The 26,547-nt window shown below is 39.9% G+C and overlaps 1 protein-coding gene across 2 annotated transcripts; it reads left to right on the top strand.

Moving 5' to 3' along the window:
- Window positions 1-840: 840 nt before the first annotated feature.
- Window positions 841-26,547, top strand: LOC116505294 (beta-soluble NSF attachment protein). Of its 2 annotated transcripts, XM_032212457.1 has the most exons (11): window positions 841-1,022; window positions 9,605-9,684; window positions 11,567-11,683; window positions 14,622-14,668; window positions 14,811-14,888; window positions 15,762-15,817; window positions 16,220-16,304; window positions 18,490-18,594; window positions 21,731-21,799; window positions 22,574-22,624; window positions 23,777-26,547. In XM_032212457.1, the coding sequence occupies exons 1-11, from the start codon at window positions 916-918 to the stop codon at window positions 23,879-23,881; spliced, it is 900 nt and encodes a 299-aa protein (XP_032068348.1). In that variant the 5' UTR covers window positions 841-915; the 3' UTR covers window positions 23,882-26,547. The 2 variants fall into 2 exon arrangements, with proteins under 2 accessions (XP_032068348.1, XP_032068349.1); XM_032212458.1 differs by lacking the exons at window positions 841-1,022; window positions 14,622-14,668.

Genomic DNA, 26,547 nt, shown 5'->3' with positions numbered 1-26,547 from the left:
TGCTTTTAAGTAGAGGACTACCTGTATTTGTTTCCTGTCCTTTATGAAAGGCAAGGGGGTTCGTCAGTATTTCGGGAGGAAAGTTTTTCCATATGGCATTGGGGAAGTGCAGAAAAGGCAGAGATCTTTGTGTCCGTTCCCCTCTACCTACCTACCTACCTACCTACCTACCTACCTACCTACCTACCTACCTACCTACCTACTACCTACCTACCTACCTACCTACCTACCTACCTACCTACCTACCTACCTACCTACACACACCCCAGGAGATAGTGAGGTTACATCAGTGTTTCTCAACTTTGGCGACTTTAAGTCCTGTGGACTTCAACTCCCAATATCCCAGCTATGCTGGCTGGGGAATTCTGGGAGTTGAAGTCCACAGGACTTAAAGTCACCAAGGTTGAGAAACACTGGGTTACATAGTTGGGGGGGGGGGCTGGGGAATTCTGGGAGTTGAAGTCCACAGGACTTTTCACCAAGGTTGAGAAACACTGGGTTACATAGTTGGGGGGGGCTGGCTGGGGAATTCTGGGAGTTGAAGTCCACAGGACTTAAAAAGTCACCAAGGTTGAGAAACTCTGGGTTACATAGTTCTGCGGCGGGTGGGTGGGAGAGGGCTCCAGCCGTGTTGCCTGTGGGGAAGAGAGCTTCATGACGTCATAAAGGTGAATCCATTTGCAGGTTGCTCAGATAATTCCTTGAAGGGGGCGGGTGTTAAAGCGGGAAGGGAGGGGGCGGCAAACGAGCGCCGCCGCCAGAGGAAAGAGGCGGGCGGCGAGGAAAGAGGCGGATCTCCGCTCTCATCTCCTTGCCTCCCTCTCCCTCCCACCCCAACGCCGCCCTCGCCAGAAATCAGAGCATCGCAGGCGGCTGCCCCGTCTTTCCTCCCTCCTTCCTCTGCGCGCCGCCGAGATGGACGCCTCAACTGCGGGCAACAAGGAGCGGGAGGCCATGCAGCTCCTGGCCGAGGCCGAGAAGCGGGTCAAATCCTCCCATTCTTTCCTCCGGGGGTTCTTCGGGTGAGCCAGCCGGCGGGAAAAGGCAGGAAGGGAGAGAGGGAGGGAGCAAAAGGCACCGCTATCCTCGGCCCTAGAGGAGACTTTCCTCGGCGCTACCTCCAGACAGCTCCGGGGCTTCTCATCCGGGCCCCCTCCGCGCCAGCATCCTTATGCTGTGCTCCCCACCATCAACACACGTACACGCACCCCGGGGCGAAGGGAGAATTTGCTGGGGTGGCTTATAGGGGGAAAGGGCGGCTCTGCTGGAATAGGGGCTCAGCCTCTGGCTCGGAGCTGCACCGTGGAAGAGGCGAACCCGAGTCAATGAGGGCCGAAGCTGTTGCGAGTGGGGAAAGAAATGTGGACTTAATTCTACATACCCTCAAGGGTTGTAAGTAAAAGGATCTCCCTCTCCCACCCTTAATCTGACGTTGCCACCTGTCAAGCCGTGGCTGCAGAACGTCTGAAGGCGGGTTGCAGGAAGCCTGCGAAGTGACAGGGCACATTTGAGAGGTCTACGAAATGAGAACAAGGACTCTGGTGAAATTGTAATTGGGATTTAATGCAGCTATGGACTTGCGGCCGTAGGGATGGAGATTTAGCGGGAGTCAGCGGAGGTAATCCTAAAATTACAATGGTTCATTTAGTGACTGTTCAAAGTTACAGTGGTGACCTATGACCGTTTTTTCATCATTAACAGCCTTTGCAGCAGCCTCAGGGTCATGCGACCAAAATTCAGATGCTTGGCAATCAATTGGTTTGTATTGATGACCTTTATTGTATCCTAGTGCGAAGTGATCCCCTTTTGCCGCCTCCTGGCAAAAGCAGAGTCAATAGGAAAGCCCGATTTCACATAACAACCAGGTTACGAACTGATCAACTGCAGTGATTCGCACAACAACTGTGGCAAGAAAAGTCATAAAATGGGACAAAACTCACTTAACACGTGTCTCCCTTAACCACAGAAATTTTGGGCTCAATTGTGGTTGTAAGTCGAGGACTACCTATATAGGTAAGGTCAGTGAGAGGTGTAGATATGATAAAGCTGCCATCAGAAGCAGTGCTTAAGATGGCTCAAATGTATATTTTAAATTCATAATAATTAACCCCCTCTAGAGTGTGTTTTTAACATACAGTCTTAAACATATACTAGGTTTCTTAATTCAGTACCTTCAGGCACGTTGAATTAAAACTCTCATAAATAGCCAGATAAGAATTAACTATTATTAACATATACGGTATATAAAGGATATTAATGACTAACTCTATAAAGGTACTGTTTGGAGTTAAGGCCTTAATTATGTTGCCTGGAGTCTTTAAAAAGTTTTCCCCCTTCCATTCATTCATGTCTGATTCTGAGAGACTGCCTGAATAAGTCCCTGTTGTTTCCTTGGTAGGGATTTTCAGGACTGGTTTGCCATTGCCTTATTCCTAGAGCTGAGAGAAAGTGACCGGCCCAAGGTCACCCAGCTGGTTTTATGCCAGGTTTTCTTTGAAGACATTTTGCTTCTCACTTCGGAAGAAGCTTCTTGGATGAGAAGTGAAACGTCTTCAAAGAAAAAACAGAAAAACCAGTTGCTTCTTGGGAAAAAAAAAACTCCTTTGGGACAACCATGACCTGGATGACTGAGAATCTCCATAGAAACTTGTGTTGCAAATAAGCTAATTTTTTATTTTCTACCGATTTAAGTTTGGCATAGAAGTTCCATTAGTCTGGTTGGATTTCTTGTATAACATAGTCTTGGGTTCTTCTGTCTACCATCCCCACCCTCCCTCCACCCCAGTCAATTGAGACTAATGTTTCATGAAGGCGGCAAAGTAATCTGTGAATCATGAAAGCTTATGGACGATTATTAAATCTTCAATGTACTGTTACAATGCTATGCAGCTTAACTACAGCAGACATAAAGGCTATCTTCTGTAATTTGTCAGTAATTCCCTTTCATGGCACCTTGAGGATAAAAGAATGTCTGTTTATGGTTCTTCATTGATCCACAATTGAGAAAACTAATAGATTGGTGAGTATCAGGAGGATGGTGTTTTGTGTGGTTCCTTAAAGTAGCAACATTTAGCCAAACTTCATGTGGACTATAAAGTTAAGCGGGGTTACGTCTACTTTGCACAAGGATGAGAAGCCAGAAAATATGAGGAGGGAAATCAAAATTCCACCCTGGAAGAAGATAAGCGCATAGCATTTCTATATTATTAATATTATTACTATTGTATGTTGCTGAAAAACTACATGGACATGCCCAGAAAGCCACCAGGAGTTCATTTTGAAAGAGAATCTGCATGTCTGCAAAGTGGTTTACTAATCAAGCTACTAGTCTGGGATTGGGGAAGCCATATTTCATGACTCTGCTTAGTCATGAAGTTTAGGAATCTGCCTCAAAGATCTGAGGTAAGATAAAATGAGGGGAAACATTCAACATCCCCCTCCCCACACAACTGCACTGTCATTTAGTCCCTGAAATTGCCTAAGTTAATGCAACAATATTAATAATATTTAATAATTAATGTTTATACAATTTGTTGGGTTCTAAAAGAACCCTTTAGGATGATTTTATGGCACTGTTTCAATAATTACCACTTCAATCTCTTTTCTGCTAATGATATTGTTTTGCTGTTTACTCTTAGCATTGCTATACTGCTGCTGTTCTTCAGTTCCCTTAGTGTTTTGCATGCCACCAAGGGAGATAAATGCCAAAAAGAAAATTAAAAAGCTACTAAATACAGGTAGTCCTCGATTTACGATCACATTTGAGCCCAAAATTTCTGTTGTTAAGTGAGACATTTGTTAAGTGAGTTTTTTAAGACCCATTTTATGACCTCTCTTGCCACAATTGTTAAGTGAATTACTGCAGTTACTAACCGGTTGTTAAGTGAATCTGCCCTCCCCATTGACTTTACTTGTCTGAAGGTGATCACATGACTTTGGGACACTGCAGCGGTCATAAATATGAAGCTGTTGCCAAGCATCTGAATATTGATCACATGATCAGGGGGATGCTGCAAAGGTCATAAGTGGGAAAAATAATTACACGTCACTTTTTGTAGTGCTGTTGTAACTTTGAATGGTTGTATGAACTGTTGTATGTTGAAGATTACATGTAAGAGGTATTCTGTTTAGCCTATGAGGCCAGGGGTAAAACAGCCTCTAAATAGGGGGAAAAAAAGAAAAGGAGAAATCATGTATGTTTTCACTTTTTTTACCCAACTGCCCCAGCTTGTCTATTCGGACAGTTCTCTTAAATAGCAACTGAGGTAACTAACCACTGTATTCAGACAGTACAGTCCATGTCTTGATTGCTATTCCAAATTGTAGTCCAAATTATGTGCATTAATAATTCGGGCTTTTTCTTTTCTTGGTTGTAGGGAAAGCTTTTAGTCAAATCCCACTTAGAGTCTAAATTGGCATAATAATTTTGCTTATATATGATTTTAGTTGCTGCAATGAGAATTAGGATGAGAATTTTTAATTCAAACTGAACGCTTTCCACATCTGCTTTCTATTTTATACATAGAAAATTTCAGGATTTGTTTTCAGTTGATTGATTATCTGGTGTCAGATAACCTTTAATTCTGTCTTTCTTAAAGGGATTAGTGCTAGATAAATAGCGTAAATTATAGTATAGGATCCAATTATGTACCTGTATCTCAGTGTTTTCTTTCTTAAAAAAATATACAGATGGAGAGACAGCTACACTGGGAAAAGCATCTCTGTGTTTCTCATACATAATGTTCCCATTTTCAGTGGAGCTGCTTCTGCTTGTTGTACCGAAGGAAAAAAAATAGGGAAAAATTATGGCACCAGTTGATTCTCTTATAAATGCAGAGAAAACAAATGTTGGTGTTTTTGTGATTCTGGGAGGGGTGCCAGTAAGTACTGTTGCTGTGGTTGACAGGAATTGCTGTAACTCTGAAGAAAATACTCATCAGAGGTTGGTCTCAGTTATCCTCTATCTTTTACCTTGGAAATGAATTGTCAATGACAATTGGCACCAGATGCTGCTATCTGTAAATTTTGATGTAGTTCATCCTCCTTGCATTTCCAAATTGCAAGTTCTTCAACGATATGTCTTGACATTTGTTTTTATTTCGCTCCAACACATGAATATTTTTTTTAACTACAGTTACTGCTATGCTGTAGTATTTGTGGAGAGGCACATTAGGGAGAGAGAGAGAGGGCGGGTAAGGCTCTTCAGGAATTTAACCTTCTTTCTCCAAGTCTGGAACTTGCTGTTCTTCCCTCTACTTAAAACTGCTGAACCCAGATGTTTCGATACGGACTCTTATATCTGTTTTGTGTAAAGTTTACGAAGCTGCTGCTCACATCAGGAAGTAGGAAGCAGCCCATCCCCATTTGTTCTCCAACCTTTTCAGCCCAGTGCAAATGGGTTTGTGGGTTGAGTCTACCAATTTCCTTTGTGATTTTTTGTCATTGTTGGTGTCAAGATAAGTTGGTAGGAGTTGCTCCAATACGTAGGAAGGCAATTCGTGCTGGAGCTGTTAGTGCCTACTAATACTTAGAGGTTTTATGCACTGCCTAATATATTTTATATAGGGTAGCTTTATAATGTTAGATGTATCCATACTTTATTCATTTAGGTATGAATAAAACTATAGCTATTTACCTAAATATTTCTATTTTGGCCCGGTTTACTGATAAGATATCTTGACTTCTCTTCCTTCTTCCCTGTAATATAGATTGGGGCACTTTGCTATCCTATAACTGCTTTTTATGTCTGCCTCTTTTTATTACAATATATTATTTCCATATATTCTATATTATTATTCTGTGCTGTAAATGGCTGTAGTAAAGTTTAAATTCAAGGTATCACGTGCCCACCTGCCTTAAGTCTACTTCTGAATAGATTCATCTGGTCAGTTGAATGCATGAAATGAACTGGCATGGAAGTACTTTTCACCTTTGACAAGCAGCAAAAAATAGCTTATTTTGGCCCTGGTTTAGCACTGAATGTGGCACTAGTTTTAAATCAGGAAAATGAAAATTACTGTGCTGTCTTTGATTTGCAATGCTTTTTTGGCTTAGCATATCTGGAGATGGGTGGCTTTCTTCTCAACCCTCTGGGTTGAATATCAGCAAGTCATACTCTGCTGGCTGAGTGTGAATGACAGGCAGGAGGAATTTTGGATCCTTAAAACAAGCCATAGGCAAATTCTTGTGGCCTTTTGGTTAGGAAATGTAACCAAAAAATAGAGTATTCTCTTTTTTTAAAAAAACACGCTTTGGTAGGGACTCTGGTAGTTTTAAGGCATATTTTACTAATAATACTATTAATTCATGGTTTAAGAGAACATGCAGTTTTTAGGAATCTTCTTATGATTCTGCGAAAACAGTAAACGATCAATCAATCATTACAAATTTCTAACAGAAGTTACTTCTGCATGTAAACTAGCAAGCGGAGCTGAGTTTTCTCTTACAATAACCATAACACGGATTTAGTTCTGTCAGACTTCTCTTTTGAAACGTTTACTTTTAATTAGGTATGCATTTATTTAAATTCAGATTTTCTAGTTTGTTTTCCCAGCGATAACATCCAACTGTGAATAACCCACAAACTAAAAATATAAGTGTGAAACTAAAAAGGGTTGACAATGAAATAAGGTTCACTTGCACTTTAAAAAGCAATAAAACTAGTTGTATAAAAATGATCAGGAAGAGTAATTAGTTTTATGTTTATTATTTTAACAAAGTGAGAACCATACAAAATGTATTAGGTAGTACTCGAATTATGACCATTTCTTCAGCGACCTTTCAAATTTATGGCATTACTGAAAGAAATGAATTTGCAACCTGTGGCCGGAGGTATGGCTGATTCAGCGCCCCCATATTCATATGATCAAAATTTAGGCAAAGTGCACACGTCAATGGCTGTGCTCATGCATTGACGGGTGCGCATGTGTCGATGCGCGGGCGCACATTTGCGAACCGGTAGGGAAAGTAAGTGAATACCACCCCTGATTACCTGTATTAACACTAAATTTGTTGTAAGATTATGTTGTCATATAACTCCTTGTGTAGGTGTGGCGGTCACCCATGGCCCAGTGCATAACAGGGCATGCACAGCCACGCTGAACCACACAGGAAAAAACAAACTCCATAACATCCTGATAGTTCATAACATAACATAACATCCTGATAGTTCACTCTAGATGTGCCTTACCCAACGACGCCCAGGATTTGACCATATATAGACAGAACTTCCCTGAGCAGTAGATTAGCAATTGTAGTTTGACAGGCTGTCTTAAATCACATGCTGATTGCTCCTCCTGCCTTTGTCCTATCTCAATAAAAGGGGCTCCCAGACCCCAATCTGGGTCGTCCCATCCCGAGAAAGCTCGTGTCCGTGTCTTTTCTCAACATTGGCCTCATGGGCGAACCACGGGTACGTCACAAGATTACAGTAAGAGAATCTGAAAGCCCCTCTTCCCTTCTTTGCTTGTATTTTTCAGAAAACTTATATGGGCTGAAATACCTTTTGTTTGATGGTTGTCTAGACTGAAGCTTTTCCTCCCAAGGTCATTCCTGAATACCATTACGCAAAAATACAATAAAAAGGGTGCATGTAACAATAAAAAAGGTGGCCAATTCAGTTAATACCACAAACATATTAGACATGCATAAGGGATTTCAACCACCATAGCCCAACAGCTGGAATAAGAACTGGACCTTAGGGGTCCTATGGACAACGCTCAATAAAGCAAGCTGTAGCTTCCCTACCCACCATATCATATCGCATGCACATACTATAAGGTGGCCCATTAACTCTGTGTAATCATATCCCATCCATTCCTTCTCATCTTCTGAAAAACACTGTGATTATTCTCTCACCTAAATTTGTTACTGAGAAAATACTTGTATATCTGCTATAAATCATTTCCCCTCATTGTATGCTTATGGAATAAAATTAGGACTGTGTGCAGGTATACTTATTAGTACAGATAGTCCTTGACTTACAACCATTGGTTTAGTGGCCGGTCGAAGTTCCAAAGGCGCTGAAAAAAATGACTTAATAACCCTTTTCATACTTACATCCATTGCAGCATCCCTGTGGTCACATAATCAAAATCCAGATGTTTGGCAACTGCCATGTATTTATGATAGTTGCAGTGTCCCAGGGTCATATGATCACCTTTTGCAACCTCCTGACAAGCGAAGTCAATGGAGAAGCCCGGTTCATTTTATAACCATGTTATTAAATTAACCACTGCAGTGATTCACTTAACCACTCTGGCAAGAGATGTTGTAAAATGAAGCAAAACTCACTTAATGTCTTGCTGAAATTTTAGGCTGAATTGTGGATGTAAGTTGAGGGCTACCTTTATAATGCAGTAGATCAGGGGTGTCATCCAGCGGGCTGGATGCGTCATGTGCTGGCCCTGCCCCCCCCCGGCCCGGTTTAGGGAACGGGGGGAAAGTCCTGATACGTCACTTGATGCCGCCATGATGACACAAGTTTGACACCCCTACAATAGATGTTTATTTTTTTAATTTCCAGATTGGCAAGCTAACAGAAATATTGCCCCCTGACCGAATTAAGGATAAACCTAATTCTTTGTTTTTGTTAAGTAATTCCAGTGATTTTTTAAAAATTGTATAATCACATTACAAACAATCTCATCTATAAATAGATCGGCTTCCCACTTAGTATAAATGACCAATTTAGCTTTATGGACTTTCTTACTATCTTTATGTTCACTTGAAAAAAGGCTACTATAATATTAAAGCACTATTTAATAGCAACTAGGAAATGGTGTGGCTCATTTTTTTCTCTTTCTGGGAACACTGCATCTTGCCCCGTACTTATGTATTTATTTACATCCCATTTTCTTGCTCTAGGAGTTTAAGAAGATTTTCATGGGGGGGGGGGGGGGGTCACCCCTTGTTTTATACTTAATAGCAGCACTTATATGAAGTAGGTTGGGCAAAGAGAATGACTGGCCCAATATTATCCAGAAGCTCTATTGAATGGAGATTTCAATTTAGTTCTCCCCCTTCTAGTTCAACGTCTTAGACCAGGGGTGTCAAACTGGCAGCCCGTGGGCTGGATGCGTCACATGCAAGCCATGCCCACCCCAGCTCCGTGAAGAGAAGAATGTCGCAAAATGTCCCATGACGACAACGTGACACTGTGGGTTTGACACCCATGTCTTAGACCTAATATTGGTCTGGCTCTATTTTGTTAGTACTGAAATGGAAACAATACAGCCTCCCATGTTCTCTTCTACAGGGGCTCCACAATCCAGTTTTTTGCATGCTGCTGTGATTAGATCCATTCAAGTAACATGTATATAACATGTATATATATGTGAGACCAAAAAAAGCTTGATTGTGTCAGGAGGGAATATTAGTAAAGAGTCAAAGGTCCCTATGACTTTTTCGGGTACTCATTATGCTTCCAATGCAGTAACAAAACCAAGGATTCCTTGCTTGCAGCAGGCACTATTTATAGGGAACTGGTTTCTGTGTTGTTTATTCTGTCAACCTTTCGTTGTATTCTTTGAATATGTTTCATATTTGGCTGTTTCATAATGCAACGGTATCTACTAAATTCTGTGTCTTCTTTTATTTCTCCTAGAGGAAATTCAAAGCTAGAAGAAGCGTGTGAAATGTACATAAGAGCTGCAAATATGTTCAAGATAGCCAAAAACTGGACTGGTATATATAGACATTTTTATCTTCTTTATAAATATAAAGGACACTACAACGGGTGGAGAGGGTACTGCAATCCTTCAGATATTGTTTGACTTCAGTTTTCCCAATTCCCTTCAAGAATGGCCATGTTGATTGGAGCTACTGAGAATTGGCTTATAGGCCCCTCAGTCTTACTAGAAAATTCAGATACCGTTGCAATAGTCGAGGGGATTAATATTGTCATTGTCCTGAAATAAGATGCCTTAATTGCACATAGAAGTGTTCACAAGCTGGGGATTTAGCTGCTTTATCTGATATTTCAAGTTGTGACTCACTAGCGTTGAACTTTAAAAACCATCCATCTCTGCATACAGTAAATTGCCTTTCTCAGTTCTTCATTGATATCTGAGTCCCTTTCCTCCCAAAATTGTTGTGTGTTTTTAAATTTTGTATTGTTATGTCTTGTCTTTTTTTATCCCCCTGTCTGTACCCCCTTCCCTGATTGAACTGTGAGCCGCCCTGAGTCCCCTTCGGGGAAAAGGGCGGCATATAAATGTAATCAATCAATCAATCAATCAATCAATCAAAATAAAAAGGAGCAATTCATGCTTCCTCAGAAATTATTATGCATACTGTATTTTTAACTCCATGATATACAAATTGAGGAGCAGTATTTTCGCCATTAGTTTGTTTTAAGTCAATGTATAGGAAAATTGGTTGCACAACTGTGTTCTGACCTAGGCTTCACAAAATGACGAAGCAGACTCCTTGTTATTAAGACTCCTTTTTATTAAGCTAATGTGAATTCCTTTCATTCACATCCAGCAAAGTCCCAGCAAACAGTCTTTCAAGGGTGAATTTACAATCACAGACCTTATCCGGCATGGAGAGCTGCCAGCCCAATATCTTCCAAACGCAAAGCTGTACAAGAAAATACTTGGCAAGCAGTCTTGGAGAGTCACAAACCAATTAAGAGAACAAATTGTCCCCTGCAAACTCCACTCCCCTTTCGATACTCTTTATTCCCTATGGGAGGGGCCATTCACTGTCCACCTGTGCCTTTACTCCTGAGTCGGCCCTTGTTCTTAACTATTCCCTTCTCTTGGCAGCTCTGCGCATGCGCACATCGGGAACAGGCTCCAGCTGTTCTTCTGTCCCACTGATCTCTGACTCCAAAGGCAGCTGATAACTGTCAGACAGTCCTGGCCCTATCTCTGCCTCTGACGCAGAGCATTCATCAGAGCCTTCCCCAGACTCCAGGACTGGCCCATGTTCCTCCCCAACCTCCTCACTGTCTGAGTCTGCCACCAGCTCCGCTGGCTGCTGGCAGGCCACAACAAACTGTTAATTTCATTGAACAGTTATCTTGGGTTGTCTTTATGAACTACTAGTATATTTCTGAATAGGTTTCCTATTCCTATTCCATTCTGTTTCTAATGTGCTACAGAAACTACTGTTCTATTCAATATTAAGCCGTGGATTCATAAAAGTTTAGAACCACTGATCTAAATAATGGAATCTCCATGTAGCCAAACCACAACTTACTTTCATCCACTTAAAATTCTTGCCGAAAGGAAAAGGCTGAACAAACCCAAAGCCTCCGATTTCCCTTCCATTTAGTTAGAGAAACTGATAATCTCAAAAGATGGGATTTAAAAGCACCGTGGCTGAATTGAGCAGCTATGTGGTTGAAGCAGGTAGGGAAATGTAGGGCAGGTAGGGAAATGTGGAAATAACGTCAGGCTCCTTATCTTTGTCAAAAGAAGCAGCACCCCCAATTAAAATCTTGGTAGATTTTCAGTAGCAGATCCTTAAATTCTTTTTTGAGAGAGAATTGGGAGAAGTGCTTGTTTCTGGTTCAAATGTCTACTTTTGATGTCAAAATGCTGCCCTGTTTCTCTTTCAGCTGCAGGGAATGCATTTTGTCAGGCAGCAAAGCTCCACATGCAGTTGCAGAGTAAACACGATTCAGCCACCTGTTTCGTTGACGCGGGGAACGCTTACAAAAAGGCAGATCCTCAAGGTAAGGTGTATTGGGGGCAGAGTGGCTTCCTTGTGATGTTTCTTCTTGGTAAGCAAGATAGATAGGAATATCTCCGATTATAAGGATGTGCTAAAAGAAATAAAGCTCCAGACAAAAACAAAAAACTCACTTACGTTCAGATCAACATAAATAATGCTGAAAGCATCTAAAGAGCTTTGAGATCAATGGAGTGCTGTACCAATACTGATTTACATTATATGCAGTTGTTCATTAGCCATGATGGGATAACGGTGTGAGTGTAGATATATATCTATAATGTAGTATATGTCTTCCCAATTTTCTTTTCTCTTGAATATGATTAAGAAAAATGCTTGTGTGGTTTCCCTCCCTTCCCCAAACTAAATCTGCTTGGCTAATGTACACCTAAATATGTTGCTGATCATTAACTTTGTCCTGCCACTTCCTGAGATGTTGAAGTTTTAATTATTGGATTAAAAAGATGTTTATGGGAAAATTAGAAGGAATTTGGAGATTAATGAGAAATATAATGTTGGGTGTATATTTTATATATATAAACATTAATTTGGACATAACATTATTATCCATAGAACACAGGTAGTCCTTGACATACGATTGGTCGCTTAGTGACTGTTCGAAGTTCCAACGGACCTACCAGGGAGTTATGAATTCAAAGTTCCGATAATCATTTCCCCCCTCCCCCAGTCATGTGACCACATTTCAGTCACTTGGCAACCAGGCACATTTACAGCCATTTGCAGTATCATACAGTCACATGACTGTGTTTTACGATGTCTGCTGAAAATCGGCATTTCAGCAGCAAATCATTGATCTGCTTAATACCCGCAATGTTCATTTGACTCCGATGTTCATTTAATGATCACTATAAAAAAAAGGTCATAAAATCAGTTTTACCACTGTCATGAGACAATTGTTATGGGCAAACTCCATTACAGTCATAACTCACTTGTGGTATACTGGGCTTTCATTGCATTGGAATTTCAAGAGCTGTAATGATAGAACGGAGGACAACATGTTGGACAAAGCTGTTTAATGTACAGTCTTCTACTTACATTAAAGCTCTAATCTAAACTGGATTTATCCATGATGGTTACCTTTCCCTGTGCAGTATCTGTCTTCTCCTTGTTTTGAATATGGAATGGTGCATGCTCGCAGTTATAGAATAACAACAACAATAAAACCTGATGCCATTCAAAAAGATCTGGAAAAGAACTTGGACACAATAGAAACAGACAAAATCACAATTAATGAATCATCACATGCTAAACCTTCTGCCTGTAATTCAAGAAGAGCTAATGCACACATATCTTCAATTTAAAGATAAGACTTTCTTTTACATAGAAATTCTGATGGAAAAACCCAAGGTGGGACACCTGAAAGACAAGTGTCAAATTCCTGCAAGTGTCTCCAGTAATGGGAATGGAGATCTTAGGTCCCTTTGAGTTTACCAATTAGTTCTTTCCAATGACCTATAGGTAGTCCTCAACTTACAACCATAACTGAGACTGAATTATGATTATAAGTGATGGCGGTCATTAAACGGGTAACTCTCAGATGCAAAAGACCACGTCTACACATGAAAGTTCAGTTAAGCTGATTTATTACTAAAAGCCTATGCACATGAATCTTCTCAACTAACTGTCAGCATCTGGTTAGAGTTAGAAAAGGGACAATGGCACTCAAAGGGACTTAGACTTTGTGCTTATACAGGGAGTCTAGGCTGATCCCTCTTTTCACTCTGCCCCAGATTTTGCTATTCCTTCTTTACAATACAATACAATAGCAGAGTTGGCGGTCTTCTAGTCCAACCCCCTGCCTAGGCAGGAAACCCTATACCATTTCAGACAAATGGCTATCCAACATCTTCTTAAAAACTTCCAGTGTTGGGGCATTCACAATTTTTGGAGGCAAGCTGTTCCACTGATTAATTGTTCTAACTGTCAGGAAATTTCTCCTCAGTTCTAAGTTGCTTCTCTCCTTGATTAGTTTCCACCCATTGCTTCTTGTTCTACCCTCAGGTGACTTGGAGAATAGTTTGACTCCCTCTTCTTTGTGGCAGCCCCTGAGATATTGGAGAAGTAAACACTGGAAACTGGCAAAAAAAATGTTGAAAATTGCAGCCTTTGACCACATGATGCTGCAATTGGCTGTATAAACGGGAAAACCAAGTACCCAAAACGTGTTCATGTGACTTGGGGGGGGGGAGTGGTAGTAGTGCAGCCACCCGAACTTTGAAATTGGCTTGTAAGTACCTTTTGGGACGTCCATCATAATTTCGAACAGTTGCTAAGCAATTGGTCATTAAGCAAAGACTACCTTGCTTTCTAGAAAAACTCTAGAAACTAGAAATCTGTATCACACCAAAGCATCAATTCTTTTAAAGGCATTACTGAATAGGAGCAAGAGCAGAGCAGGGATGGGTAAAAGGTAGGTCTAGATCTGACTGCTGACTTCTCTATGATTTGCAGTGAATGGGGCAATAAATATAGTTTCTCACTCCACATTTTTTGCCCAAACTAAGCTACTGAAATAAAGAGATGTAGGAATAACTAGGAGTGGGGATTTTGTGTGTAGGAAGACTGTGAGATATATTCCTTAGCACTCAAAACAGAGCTTTGAATACACAATTCTTTCACTCTGGTGTATGTTTTTGCATCCGTTTTCACTTGGTGGACTTTGAGATTTCATCATAAAAGAAATGAATGAATGAATGAATGAATGAATGAATGAATATCCTATAAATCTGCAGTCTGCAATGCTGGCAGGAAATGATGAAGAAAGTTTGTCTTCAGCGGATATTGCATAGAAAAATAGCTGAGAATCTAGTTGTTGAATGTGCTGTTACAAACCGTCCGCTTTCTTGCACTGACAAAATGATTACATTTGGATGCCTGAGTTGATTGTATTCATTGTTTCCCTCCAAATGCATCCAATGCAGAGGCTATCAACTGCTTAAATGCTGCCATCGATATTTACACAGATATGGTAAGACCCCCCCCCCCCGAAGTGCTAGGTTGGGATTCCAATTTATACCTTTCCTATTGGTGTTGTCATGAATTCAAATTGTATTCAGTTTGTATTCGTTGCTTTCCCCCTTTCACATCGGGCCAATTTTTTCTCTTCTCAGGGCCGATTTACTATTGCTGCCAAGCATCACATTACTATTGCAGAGATTTATGAATCTGAGCTGGTAGACATTGAAAAGGTAAGCCAATGTGAAAGGATTTGGGTTTAATTCCTAATCATACTTTGCTGAGGTGCCATTACATTTGGAAGAATTGAGGGAGCCCATCACTTCATATTTCATAGCTAAATGAAAGGCCCTGGTGATCACAGAATGTCATTTAACGCTTATTTAACTTGAATTCATGGATTTAACTCATCAACTCTCTACTGTATGGATGTATAGTAAATGAAATAGGAAAGAAATAGTTTCATATGAATATACAGTATTTTTCGCTCCATAAGACGCTCCTGACCATAAACTGCACCAAGGTTTAGAGGAGGAAAACAAGAAAAAAAACATCTGCCTCTGCCTCCCAGCATCCATCTGGTATTCATTTGGCTAGCATCCTTGCAGCAAACAGCAAACAGCCTGCCTCCTCCGTATCTGCTGCCTCTGCTGGAGTCTTCGCCTCCAAACAGCTGATCGGCGGTTGGATCAGCTTCCCAGAATACTGCTGATCAGCTGTTCCAGGCAGCGGGGATTGCTGCCACTGTTTGCTGCTGCTGCCTGTCGCTCATATTCGCTCCATAAGAGGCACAGACATTTCCATCCACTTTTGGAAGGAAAAAAGTGTGTCTTATGGAGCAAAAAATATGGTATGTGAAAAGTTTCCTATCTGTTTTGAAAAAGAACATCTTGATCATGAATTTACCACCTGTAAACCTGGATGGTGTTAGCATCTTAACATCTTAAAAGTGGTGTGGAGAGGTTTTATCTCACTCCAGTGATGGCTGGGCAATACCGTGAAAATGTTGTAAATCCCTACAGTAATGAAATGGTCTGAATCTGTCTAATCTGTCACCACAATGTCCAAGTATAATATTGTAAGTGGATATGTTGAATTCTTTTTAGGCCATCGCCCACTATGAACAATCTGCAGACTATTACAAAGGGGAAGAATCTAACAGGCAAGTTTCCATAAAAGACAATCTTAGTGCTGATTGTCTACATCTATATTCATTCTATTTTGTTTTGGGTTTTATTTTTTCTTGTGTGACTATGACATGAAATTTTATGATTCCCTCAATTAATGCTTTAAAAGAACATTCAGATCCCAAAACAATTTTGGTTTGGCATTCTATTTGCATGGAAATTGTGATATGAAAATACAGAGTTCAGAAATGTTCTTCTCATGATTAGCTAGCGAGAAGAGAAATATCAGAAGATGGCTCTGTATGAATATCAACAGAATGAATCTTTACTCAAATAGGTCAGATCCTTTTAGCCAGAGTGCCACCTGACAGGGGTACGATTTGATTTTCTTACCTGTATTTCTGTGCTCTTCAGTTCATTATGCCTTTTGCTTTTAGCTCTGCCAATAAGTGTCTGCTGAAGGTAGCTATTTATGCTGCCCAGTTGGAGCAATATCCGAAAGCAGTTGAAATTTTTGAACAGGTAGGTACACTACCATTTGGTTTGTTAAGGGAGAACTGTAAATCAGAGGCACGGAGTACAAATTAATCAAAGCACTAACCTTTTTTAAAAGAGGTTTTATTAAAGTTTAATATTACAGCATAAAATACAATAAAATAAAGATTAAAAAGGGGCGTGGGAGTGTAGGTTAAACAATTTTAAAAAGGAGAGAAAAAGATGTTGATGAGGGTAAAAGTTTGTTCTCTGAGTTTGTGGGTTGGTTTCCGAATGTTTTGTTTCCAGGCTAGGTAAATCTTCAGCAGAGTTTAGGGGATGTTAATGTCAGTGTTCTTCTGTTTATAAGGGCTTCATGTATGGGTATGTCTAGTGAGGGTCTTGTGAGACAGACATCCCCTAAACTCTGCTGAAGATGTTACCTAGCCTGGTGACAAAACATTTGGAAACTAACCCACAAGCTCGGAGAACAAACCTTCACCCTCATCCTACACCCGAGCTACTCCACTATTGCAAAAGATGTTGACTTCCGACTTTCCAAACAGTATAATACTAATACATTTACGACCTCAACTTTTTACAATACCTATAATTATTACAAGCCAGTTCTATAACTATAAAATTATTAAATCTTCAAACTAAATTCTATATTTCATTTTTTCCTATTTCAAGGATAACAACCAGAAGCGATATACCAAAAAGAAATAAGACCAAATAAAATCTCTTTGTTTAAAGCAGTTTACATTGCCTTCTTAACCAAATCCAGTTTTTTCTCCTCTTGTAGGAAATGATAGATATTTCTACTTACACTTTCTAATCTTTCTAAACTGCCAACATTTATCTCAACAAAAATCTATATAATCTTTTAAATTCTTTAACCTTAAAAGGAAAACTCTTTAACATTCATTTTAAGACACTAAACATTTCTTAAGAAATTTCGTCTTCATAACTAAAATTAATTACAGGTAATCCTCGAGTTACAAATGTAATGGAGCCTGCCCATTCCATTTGTAATCCGAGGATTTGTGGGAGTGAATCTCCTTTTGCCCACACATTCGCTAATAGAATGTGAGGCTCGTTAAGTGCACATGAAGTATTTCAGGGTGGGGAAGACCATGGGGGGGGGGCTAGTGATGGAACAGACCACCTGCCTAAGACCACCCAAGGCCTCCCTGACCCACAGAAATACTTCATGCTCCCCCCAATTGCTTCCCCACCACCACCCAACCTGCTGCACTGGATCACTTATCTTATGAAGTTCTAGCAAGCCGTCTCCCCTGCAGCCTCTCAGCCACGTGCGCCCCTCTGATGCTGCATTCGGGCCTCCGCAGGCCTCACCTGGCCCGTTGCTGGCTGAAATGGAGCTTCCGAAGGGTGAATCCTCCCCTCTGTTTGGGCCTCTACGGGCCTCCCCCAGCCCTTTGCAGGCTGAAATGGAGCTTCCAGGGGGCAGATCATTTTTTCAACTGGTCAGTTGGCTACATTCACTGGGAACCCAAAGCACTAACCTTCTGCAGTTTGCCAAGTGAAGCAAGTGGACTGATTTTCTTCTAATTTAAACCGTCAGAGAAATTTCAGTTTACAACATACAGTGCATCATTTCAAGGTATATGTGGAAAGAAGATCTGGATTACATGTATATGCATAATAATTCAGGCAAAAAGATTTCTAGTGTTAAGAGTTGAAGGACGATTATTGCTTTGGGTAATTGGAGCCAAAGAAAATAAAGGGTTCTTGCAGGAAATAAATCATGGGAGTTATTATTATGCAGTATTTTCAATGTTTAAAATCTGAAAATTGTAAGTTATCCTTACAAACTGCTTTAATATCTAATTTCTAACCTACTAGTATGAATGTAAGTGATGAAGTGATAAGAATGCCTGGCTAGGATGAAATGCTTGAAGATTTCTATTGCTTGTTTGAGCTTTTCCCAAGCAATAAAGTGCATGAGATTCAATATATGTAAATCCCCGTTGTGGGGAAATGTGTTATAAAATTTAAAAAGTATTTAAAATGCCAGGTCTTACAGAGAAATTTAAGGAACAATATGACACCTGGGAACTTTGGAAATCGGGTCCTTTTGTAGTAGGAAAATATCTAGTGGGAAAATATCAAATATGAGAACAGGCATTCTCAAGGAACTAAAATATTTTCAACCATGTTCTGCTTTTTCATACTTTATCAATTATAAATGTAATTTTTATCCCCCTAGATTGCTACAAGTACAATGGATAATCCATTGCTCAAGCACAGCGCAAAGGACTACTTCTTTAAAGCAGCTTTATGTCACTTTATTGTCGATGAGTTGAACGCGAAGGTTAGTGCAGGTTTTTTTTAATGTACTATAGTTATAGAGATCATAATGCCATAGTATCCCAAGAATAAACAAAATATTTTATTAGCTACATACTATCAATAATGCCTGTTGTTACTACATGAAACATCACAGAAGTTCTGCAGAAGAGCCGAGGTGGCGCAGTGGTTAGGGTGCAGTACTGCAGGCCACTTCAGCTGATTGTTATCTGCAGTTCAGCGGTTCTAATCTCACCGGCTCAAGGTTGACTCAGCCTTCCATCCTTCTGAGGTGGGTGAAATGAGGACCCAGACTATGGGGGCAATATGCTGACTCTGTAAACCGCTTAGAGAGGGCTGAAAGACCTATGAAGCGGTATAAGTCTAACTGCTAACTGCTATTTCTAATCCGAGTACCTTTTCTGTGCATTCCTATGTAAACATGGCTGTGTAAACATAGGAGTGCTACAAGAATGATAAGGTTGCTTTCTAGACTTGCCATATGATTAGCTGACCATTTTATGTGCCTGTTAGAACCAGAGTTGTCATTTGCAAATATGGACCCATAGTTTCGAATTTAATACCAAACAAATCGATTCAAAAACAATGTTTTCATTATTTCAGACAATAGATGTTGGAATTGACCGCAAGGCCATATTTCCTGAAAACAATTGAAAATGCTGGAAGCCTCATGTTTGGCCATTGCAGATGTTTGTATCACTATTACTTTATGGAATCTTCCAATCTAACACTAACGTGCAATGCCAATAATATTCACATAGTGCTGCGTTTTGCAAGAATTGCAGTTCATGGCAAATTGAGAATTAATTTACCTGCTGCAGGAGATGCATAGACAGAACTAAACATAAACTGTAGATATGGACTTCGTAGTATTTTTTCTGAGCAGAAAAAAGCAACTTGAATGACTTTTAGTGGACTAATTGTAGGATGTGACAGGCTTAAGCAATCTCTCTGTAGGGAGTAAGGAAGATGGCCTTGACAGAGATATGCAAAGTTTTTTTTACCAAAGTGACGAGGGTGAAACATATTTTAAGTCCCCAATAGATATACTGTATAGTATTCAGAGGCAGCTCCGATGGACACCTCCCTAATCCACTGAAATATAGGTGAAACTCAAAAAATTAGAATATCGTGCAAAAGTTTATTTATTTCAGTAATGCAACTTAAAAGGTGAAACTAATATATGAGATAGACTCATTACATGCAAAGCAAGATAGTTCAAGCTGTGATTTCATAATTGTGATGAGTATGGCTTACAACTCATGAAAACCCCAAATCCACAATCTCAGAAAATTAAAATATTGTGAAAAGATGCAATATTCTAGTCTCAAAGTGTCCCATTCTAATCAGCTAATTAAGCCATAACACCTGTAAATGGTTCCTGAGCCTTTAAATGGTCTCTCAGTCTGGTTCAGTATGAATCACAATCATGGGAAAGACTGCTGACCTGACAGTTGTGCAGAAAACCATCATTGACACCCTCCATAAGGAGGGAAAGCCTCAAAAGGTAATTGCAAAAGAAGTTGGATGTTCCCAAAGTGCTGTATCAAAGCACATTAATAGAAAGTTATGTGGAAGGGGAAAGTGTGGAAGAAAAAGGTGCATAAGCAGCAGGGATGACCGCAGCCTGGAGAGGATTGTCAGGAAAAGGCCATTCAAAAGTGTTGGGGACTTTCACAAGGAGTGGACTGAGGCTGGAGTCAGTGCATCAAGAGCCACCACACATAGACAGATCTTGGACATGGGCTTCAAATGTCGTATTCCTCTTGTCAAGCCGCTCCTGAACAACAAACAGGCAGAAGCATCTTACCTGGGCTAAAGAAAAACAGACCTGGTCTCTTGCTCAGTGGTCCAAAGTCCTCTCTTCTGATGAGAGCAACTTTTGCATCTCATTTGGAAACCAAGGACCCAGAGTATGGAGGAAGAATGGAGAGGCACACACTGCAAGATGCTTGAAGTCCAGTGTGAAGTTTCCACAGTCTGTGTTGATTTGGGGAGCCATGTAATCTGCTGGTGTTGGGCCACTGTGCTTCATTAAGTCCAGGGTCAATGCAGCTGTCTACCAGGAGATTTTGGAGCACTTCATGCTTCCTTCCGCAGATGAGCTTTATGGGGATGCTGACTTCATTTTCCAGCAGGACTTGGCACCTGCCCACACAGCCAAAAGCACCAAAACCTGGTTCAATGACCGTGGGATTACTGTGCTTGATTGGCCAGCAAACTCGCCTGAACACCATAGAGAATCTATGGGGCATTGCCAAGAGAAAGATAGGAGACATGAGACCGAACAATGCAGAAGAGCTGAAGGCCACTATTGAAGCATCCTGGTCTTCCATAACACCTCAGCAGTGCCACAGGCTTCCATGCCATGCCACATTGAGGCAGTAATTGCTGCAAAAGAGGCCCAAACCAGGTACTGAGTACATATGCATGCTTATAGTTTTCAGAGGTCCGATATTGTTTTATGTACAATCCTTGTTTTATTGATTGCATGTAATATTCTAATTTTCTGAGATTGTGGATTTGGGGTTTTCATGAGCTGTAAGCCATAATCATCACAATTATGACTAATCATGGCTTGAACTATCTTGCTTTGCATGTAATGAGTCATCTCGTATATTAGTTTCACCTTTTAAGTCGCATTACTGAAATAAACGAACTTTTGCATGATATTCTAATTTTTCGAGTTTCACCTGTATAAGAAGAAAGAGGAGATTCAGCACAATCAGATCTGCAAGATCCTGTTATTATAACTACTCCACCTAGGATAGCTGACACTATCTTCCCTGTTATTCCTCAGGTGAAGAACATGTCATGCAATTCCATTTCTGACAAACATATTGGAGGGGGGGGGGGCTTTCTTCTCTTAAATGTGGTTTAGTGTAATCTTAAAAATATCCCAATTTGTCACTTTACAGAAAGGCGCATGTGTGGCCACTCAGATTCATCAAAACATCTGACATTGTTTTGAGCATAACCTGTGTATGTCATGCTGTTGAATGGCTATTCAACATGGCAGAATTAGATAAGATCTATTATAACACCTGTTCGATAGGATCTATTATAACACCTGTTAGGATCTAATAGGATCTATTATAACACCTGTTCGATACGAAGTAAATGCAATTGCTATTTTTCAGCTGGCTCTTGAGAAATATGAAGAAATGTTCCCAGCATTCACAGATTCAAGAGAATGTAAATTATTGAAAGTAAGTGAAACAGCATGCTTTTTTATTGTGCTGAAAACAGAATTGATGTATGATTGCTAGTCTTAATTAGAAGTATTATATTTATTAAACATTGATGAAGGGTTGTTCTGGGCCCCCTCCGTCCGGTAATGAACACAGACACAGGCTTAGCTGTTTGCCACTCTTTATTCACAGAAATTATAATCCTGTTGGCTGAAAGCCCAAACACGACTCACAGGCAAGACGTTGGCAGCAACCCAGACTCCAACAGACACGGGAACACAAGGCAGACCAGACAAGGAGCTCTCCAGATTATTACGAATGGTTGTGTCCTGCAAAAGGACTCCTCCCAAAGTCTCTTCTTATATACTCTCTTGGGAGATTCATGTATTTGAGTTTGAGGATTCAGTCAAGAACATTTTTGTAAAAAAACAAGGAAGGAGAAGCATCAAAGATACTAGGAAGGTTGGGAGGTATTACTAATAGTCAATCCATGCAGAAGATGTGCTAAATGTCCTCTTGGACTAGATAACAAATACTTAAGAGAGGCATCAAAAATATGGAAATCCTCAAATTTATGGATATAGATACGATAGAGGGTAGATAAATGATAGGTAGGTAGCTAGGTAGGTAAATATAAATAGATAAACAGATAGCTGTAGATAGATAAATAGGCAGACAGACAGCATAACATAGGGCTATATAAAGAAAGAGTTCTTTCACATACCCATCCTTCATAAAAAATGTAGTAAAAAGATCATTTTGATTAATAACCTTGTTATATTGTCTTGCTAGAAATTACTGGAAGCTCATGAAGAACAAAATTGTGATGCATACACTGAAGCAGTAAGTAGATCTAGTATTTTAATTAAACATTTGAACTGAGTTTTAGATAAGAAAAATGTTAACTTTTTATGTGCATTTCTGAACCACAACGAAGCAACTGGTGCAATCAAGCAACAGAGGCATCAGATTACAATCCAACTTGATGCACATCTAGATGGAATTCAGTGGGTCTTATTTAAATGGGTATCAGATGCACCCTCAGTAAAATTTAGTTTCCACTGAAAGCAATTGGCTTTGAAATTATAACTAACCCGCTTCACTGATTTCAAGGGAGCTAATTTGATTTGAATCTAACTCATTTGACTTGTAGAACTTGAGTGAGAGAATTATGTACAATATTTTGATGATGATATCATCATACTTTGCCTTGGTTTTTAAATGTTCACAATAAAGTACATTTAAATAAAGTAAAATAAATGGTATCAGTGCTAAAGTAGGACCGGGCATTTTGGGAGATCCATTTCCAATTGCTGCCTTATTTCATGGAAAATTCATTGTGTCGGAATACTCTGCTGTCTTTTCTCAGTGGAACATGTATACTCTCTGGTTATTAAGGGTCATCTGATTAATTTCTGGGCTATTTAGGGTTGCATGGGGTGAAGAACGTGGGATTGTGTGTGAATGATTGCCAGGAATCAAGCAACATTCATTTACAGCCTCAGAGGGAAACAGCCTTGTAAGGAGGCATGCAGTTAATCTGCAGTGGTATTTGTCAGCCTCTTGGTGGCTGAGAGGAGAAAGCTGGAAAAATAACTCTGTTCTTCCTCAGTTATCCCATTATTTTTCTTGGATGCTTTGTATTCTAGGTGGCCATAAGAACAGGTGCAACACAGTCTCACTCCTCCTCCAGTAGGAAATTATTCTTCCATGGGGGAGGCAAAAAGGAAGCTGAAAACCTGACTCACTTCCAGGTTTTTTTACCCCAGATTCTTAAAGCTGCTCAAATGAGTGGGTTGGTGGTGTTGAAAATGGTTTTGCAATATGCACAGTTATTCTTTTCTACTTCTAATTTTGGGTAACTGAATGATGGTCATATATTTATAGTTTTCCCCTTGGGCAAAGTTCTTAAAATCGCAAAAAAGAAAGAAAGAAAAGGAAATGTGAATTCTGTGCTGAATTTGGTGACTCACCTGATCCTTTACCTCTAACTAGGTTAAAGAATTTGATTCAATATCCCGCTTGGATCAATGGCTCACAACCATGTTACTCCGCATTAAAAAGTCAATTCAAGGAGAAACCGAGGGGGATTTAAAGTGAACTCTCTGTGAAGCGTGTGGCCTTGTGACTTGTCTGCTGAAATACCCTGTGTCATGGCCAAGGATCATTATGGAATATATGATCAATGCTTTCTGCTTAATTGACTGGTGTCTTGTTTAATATCCTGTTGTGGCTCATTCATTGTAACTGTGAACATGAATTTATATTGTTTTTCATTTCTGAAGGGAGAGCTTATGGATTCATCCTATGCATGTTTACTCAGAAAGGCAAGTCCCACTAAATTCATGGATTTTCCTCATAAATGAGCATAGGATTGTGTAAGTTAACTCTGAAGTAAGTTCTCATGAAGCCATATTCAAACCAGTCTGCTGATACTAAATTACTATATTCTCATGAAACGGGACTCCATGCCTCCTGCCCTAGAAATAGTGTTTTTCAACATTATTTATTACAGGATCATCACAAAAGGACACCGCTTATTGTATATTTTAAAATATGAACCAATATTACGTTGTTCACATGTGATTTGCACTACCACAGGTATAACGCAATGAGTCACAACACTGAATAGCACTGAGATGGTAACCAAAATACAAGTCATCCTTGCAGTGCAATCCCAAGCATGATTCAGTGGAACAAGATTGTGTGAAGCTTCAGTGATGTTTCATAATTAAGAATAAGACCCAAAGGGTGGCCTCAAGGGATCCATTTCTAGCCCCTTTCTCCCACTTCTGCAGATGCCTTCACTGGTGGTCACCTAACTCCTGTCCCCCAGGACATTTCCTGGCCATCAGAATTATGTGACAGAATGTGTCATTGAGGGAATCCTCAGAATGACATATTATAGTGTGGCTATGTCATCTGTCCACAGCAGCAGGGATTGTAGCCCATTCAGTGCCCTGGTCTGGAGGATGTTTCAGAGGCAATGTTTGAACAGTGATCAACTGGAGCAGAAGACCTCTGTGTTTTAAGTGTGGTGAGGTGACTGCACCAACAGGGACTCACAAAATGACTGGGCTCCAACTTGCTGCCCAATTTGTTACACTGTCTGAAGTAGACTTTCACAATGGGACTGGTGTTAGCCCTGTAAGTCCCATTTTGAGCAAAGATGCTTTGGGTTGCACTATAAAGACCAGTTTGATTTCTAGAGGGTATCTTCAAACAACGTTCAAATTATAACCTTGTGTTTATTTGATGACAAGAATGTATCAGAAAAGATTATTGCATGTTGCAGTTATCATTACTTGAGACAAGTGAGGATGGCAGAGTTCTTGAAACCAGATCAGAAGATATGATATGATCAATATGATCCACCATCTATAATAAACAAGAGAGTAGATTGGAATTTATGTGAATTAATCAATTGTAGCCCACTCTCTTTTGGAGCTGCAAAAATTTTGATCAGGGTGCATGTGAATATATGATCTGGAAACTGAAATTATATAATTCCAGTTGAATTGAAAAGAACAATGAAAAGAGCACACACACACCCCGAAATGCTCATTCCTCTCCCCTCTGTAAGATGGGATAAACCTTTAATCTATGAGAGTGTATATTTTATTTGTGATAAATGACACAAGGAATTGTTGGATCAGATACTATTTATACTGTTCATTTTCTGTCAGTATGAATCTATATGTGATTGTTTCAATAGCTGCTGGTAAAAAAAAAAACCGCCATTTTTATCTACAGAGTGTGCATGGTTAGATATGTATGTATTCAGTAGGTATGTGAAACTACATAATAGTCTGGGTCTGAAATAAGTAACAGTGAGGAAATATGGGCAACAATTTATTTGTCCAAATTGTTTTTCACATGTCTGGGCCACACAGAATGAAGTGATGGATGCTTGGTATGATAATGCTGACTACTATAGCAGATGAGAAGACCATACATGTTGACACTCCTTTCCATACAGATTCCCTCAAAGGGAAAACCAGCATAGCACAACAGACTAGAGATAATTTTTCTCTCTGCTGATCTTGGGGTTTGTTTTCTGCTTCTATAGTGTCATCTCACTCTAAAAGTTTAAAAGCATATAGGTTATTCTGTCTACCTTCTGCTTTTCTGCTTTATCAGACTTAGCTTGTCGTTTATTTTACAAAAAGTGAGTGTGTGTGTGTGAGAGAGAGAGGGGGGGGGGAGAGAGAGAGAGATTGAGATTGATTGATTCTCAGCTCTGCAGGTGACAGTCATCTGAAGAAGTCTACACTGTGGTCATATAAGGACAGAATAAGCATATCCTTGCTCTTATCATTGGCTTTCTCATGTTGTTGCTGCTCCTCAACATTGTTAAAGCTGCTCTACACTCAGCTTCAACAATATTTGTACCCGTAACTTCCATTCGCCTTATACTTTTGGCTAGGAGAGTATTTCACTACTATTTCTCGGATGGCATTGGCAGCGAAGCATAGGTGATAGAAGTAATGAAGGCAGCCAGTGAATAATAGATGTGGAAGATATGACATAGATTTATATGAGTGATGCACAAGTTTATCTTAGGGCTTAGTCCTCTGCAACCCCACTCAAATGATTTGAGTCTGGATCTAAAGAGGGTTCCAGTGGAAGATCATTAGACAAAATGTGCTCCCTAGCATTGTAGTAGTAGAGGGAAGATTGACCTATAGATATTTTTTTAGTTTTATATGTATTATTTAATTAAGCTATAACAGAATAACAGAATTTGAAGGGACTTTGGAGGTCTT

Source organism: Thamnophis elegans, chromosome 3, assembly GCF_009769535.1.
Source record: "Thamnophis elegans isolate rThaEle1 chromosome 3, rThaEle1.pri, whole genome shotgun sequence".
Taxonomy (NCBI): domain Eukaryota; kingdom Metazoa; phylum Chordata; class Lepidosauria; order Squamata; family Colubridae; genus Thamnophis; species Thamnophis elegans.
The sequence above is the reverse complement of the archived record's forward strand: the minus strand, read 5'-3'. Positions and strand labels throughout refer to the sequence as shown.

Coding starts and splice junctions, on each gene's coding strand:
- LOC116505294 (XM_032212457.1), top strand. CDS start 916: ATGGACGCCTCAACTGCGGGCAACAAGGAGCGGGAGGCCATGCAGCTC. Junction 14,669..14,810: donor TCGATATTTACACAGATATG/GTAAGACCCCCC, acceptor TTCTCTTCTCAG/GGCCGATTTACTATTGCTGC. Junction 16,305..18,489: donor CAGTTGAAATTTTTGAACAG/GTAGGTACACTA, acceptor TTATCCCCCTAG/ATTGCTACAAGTACAATGGA.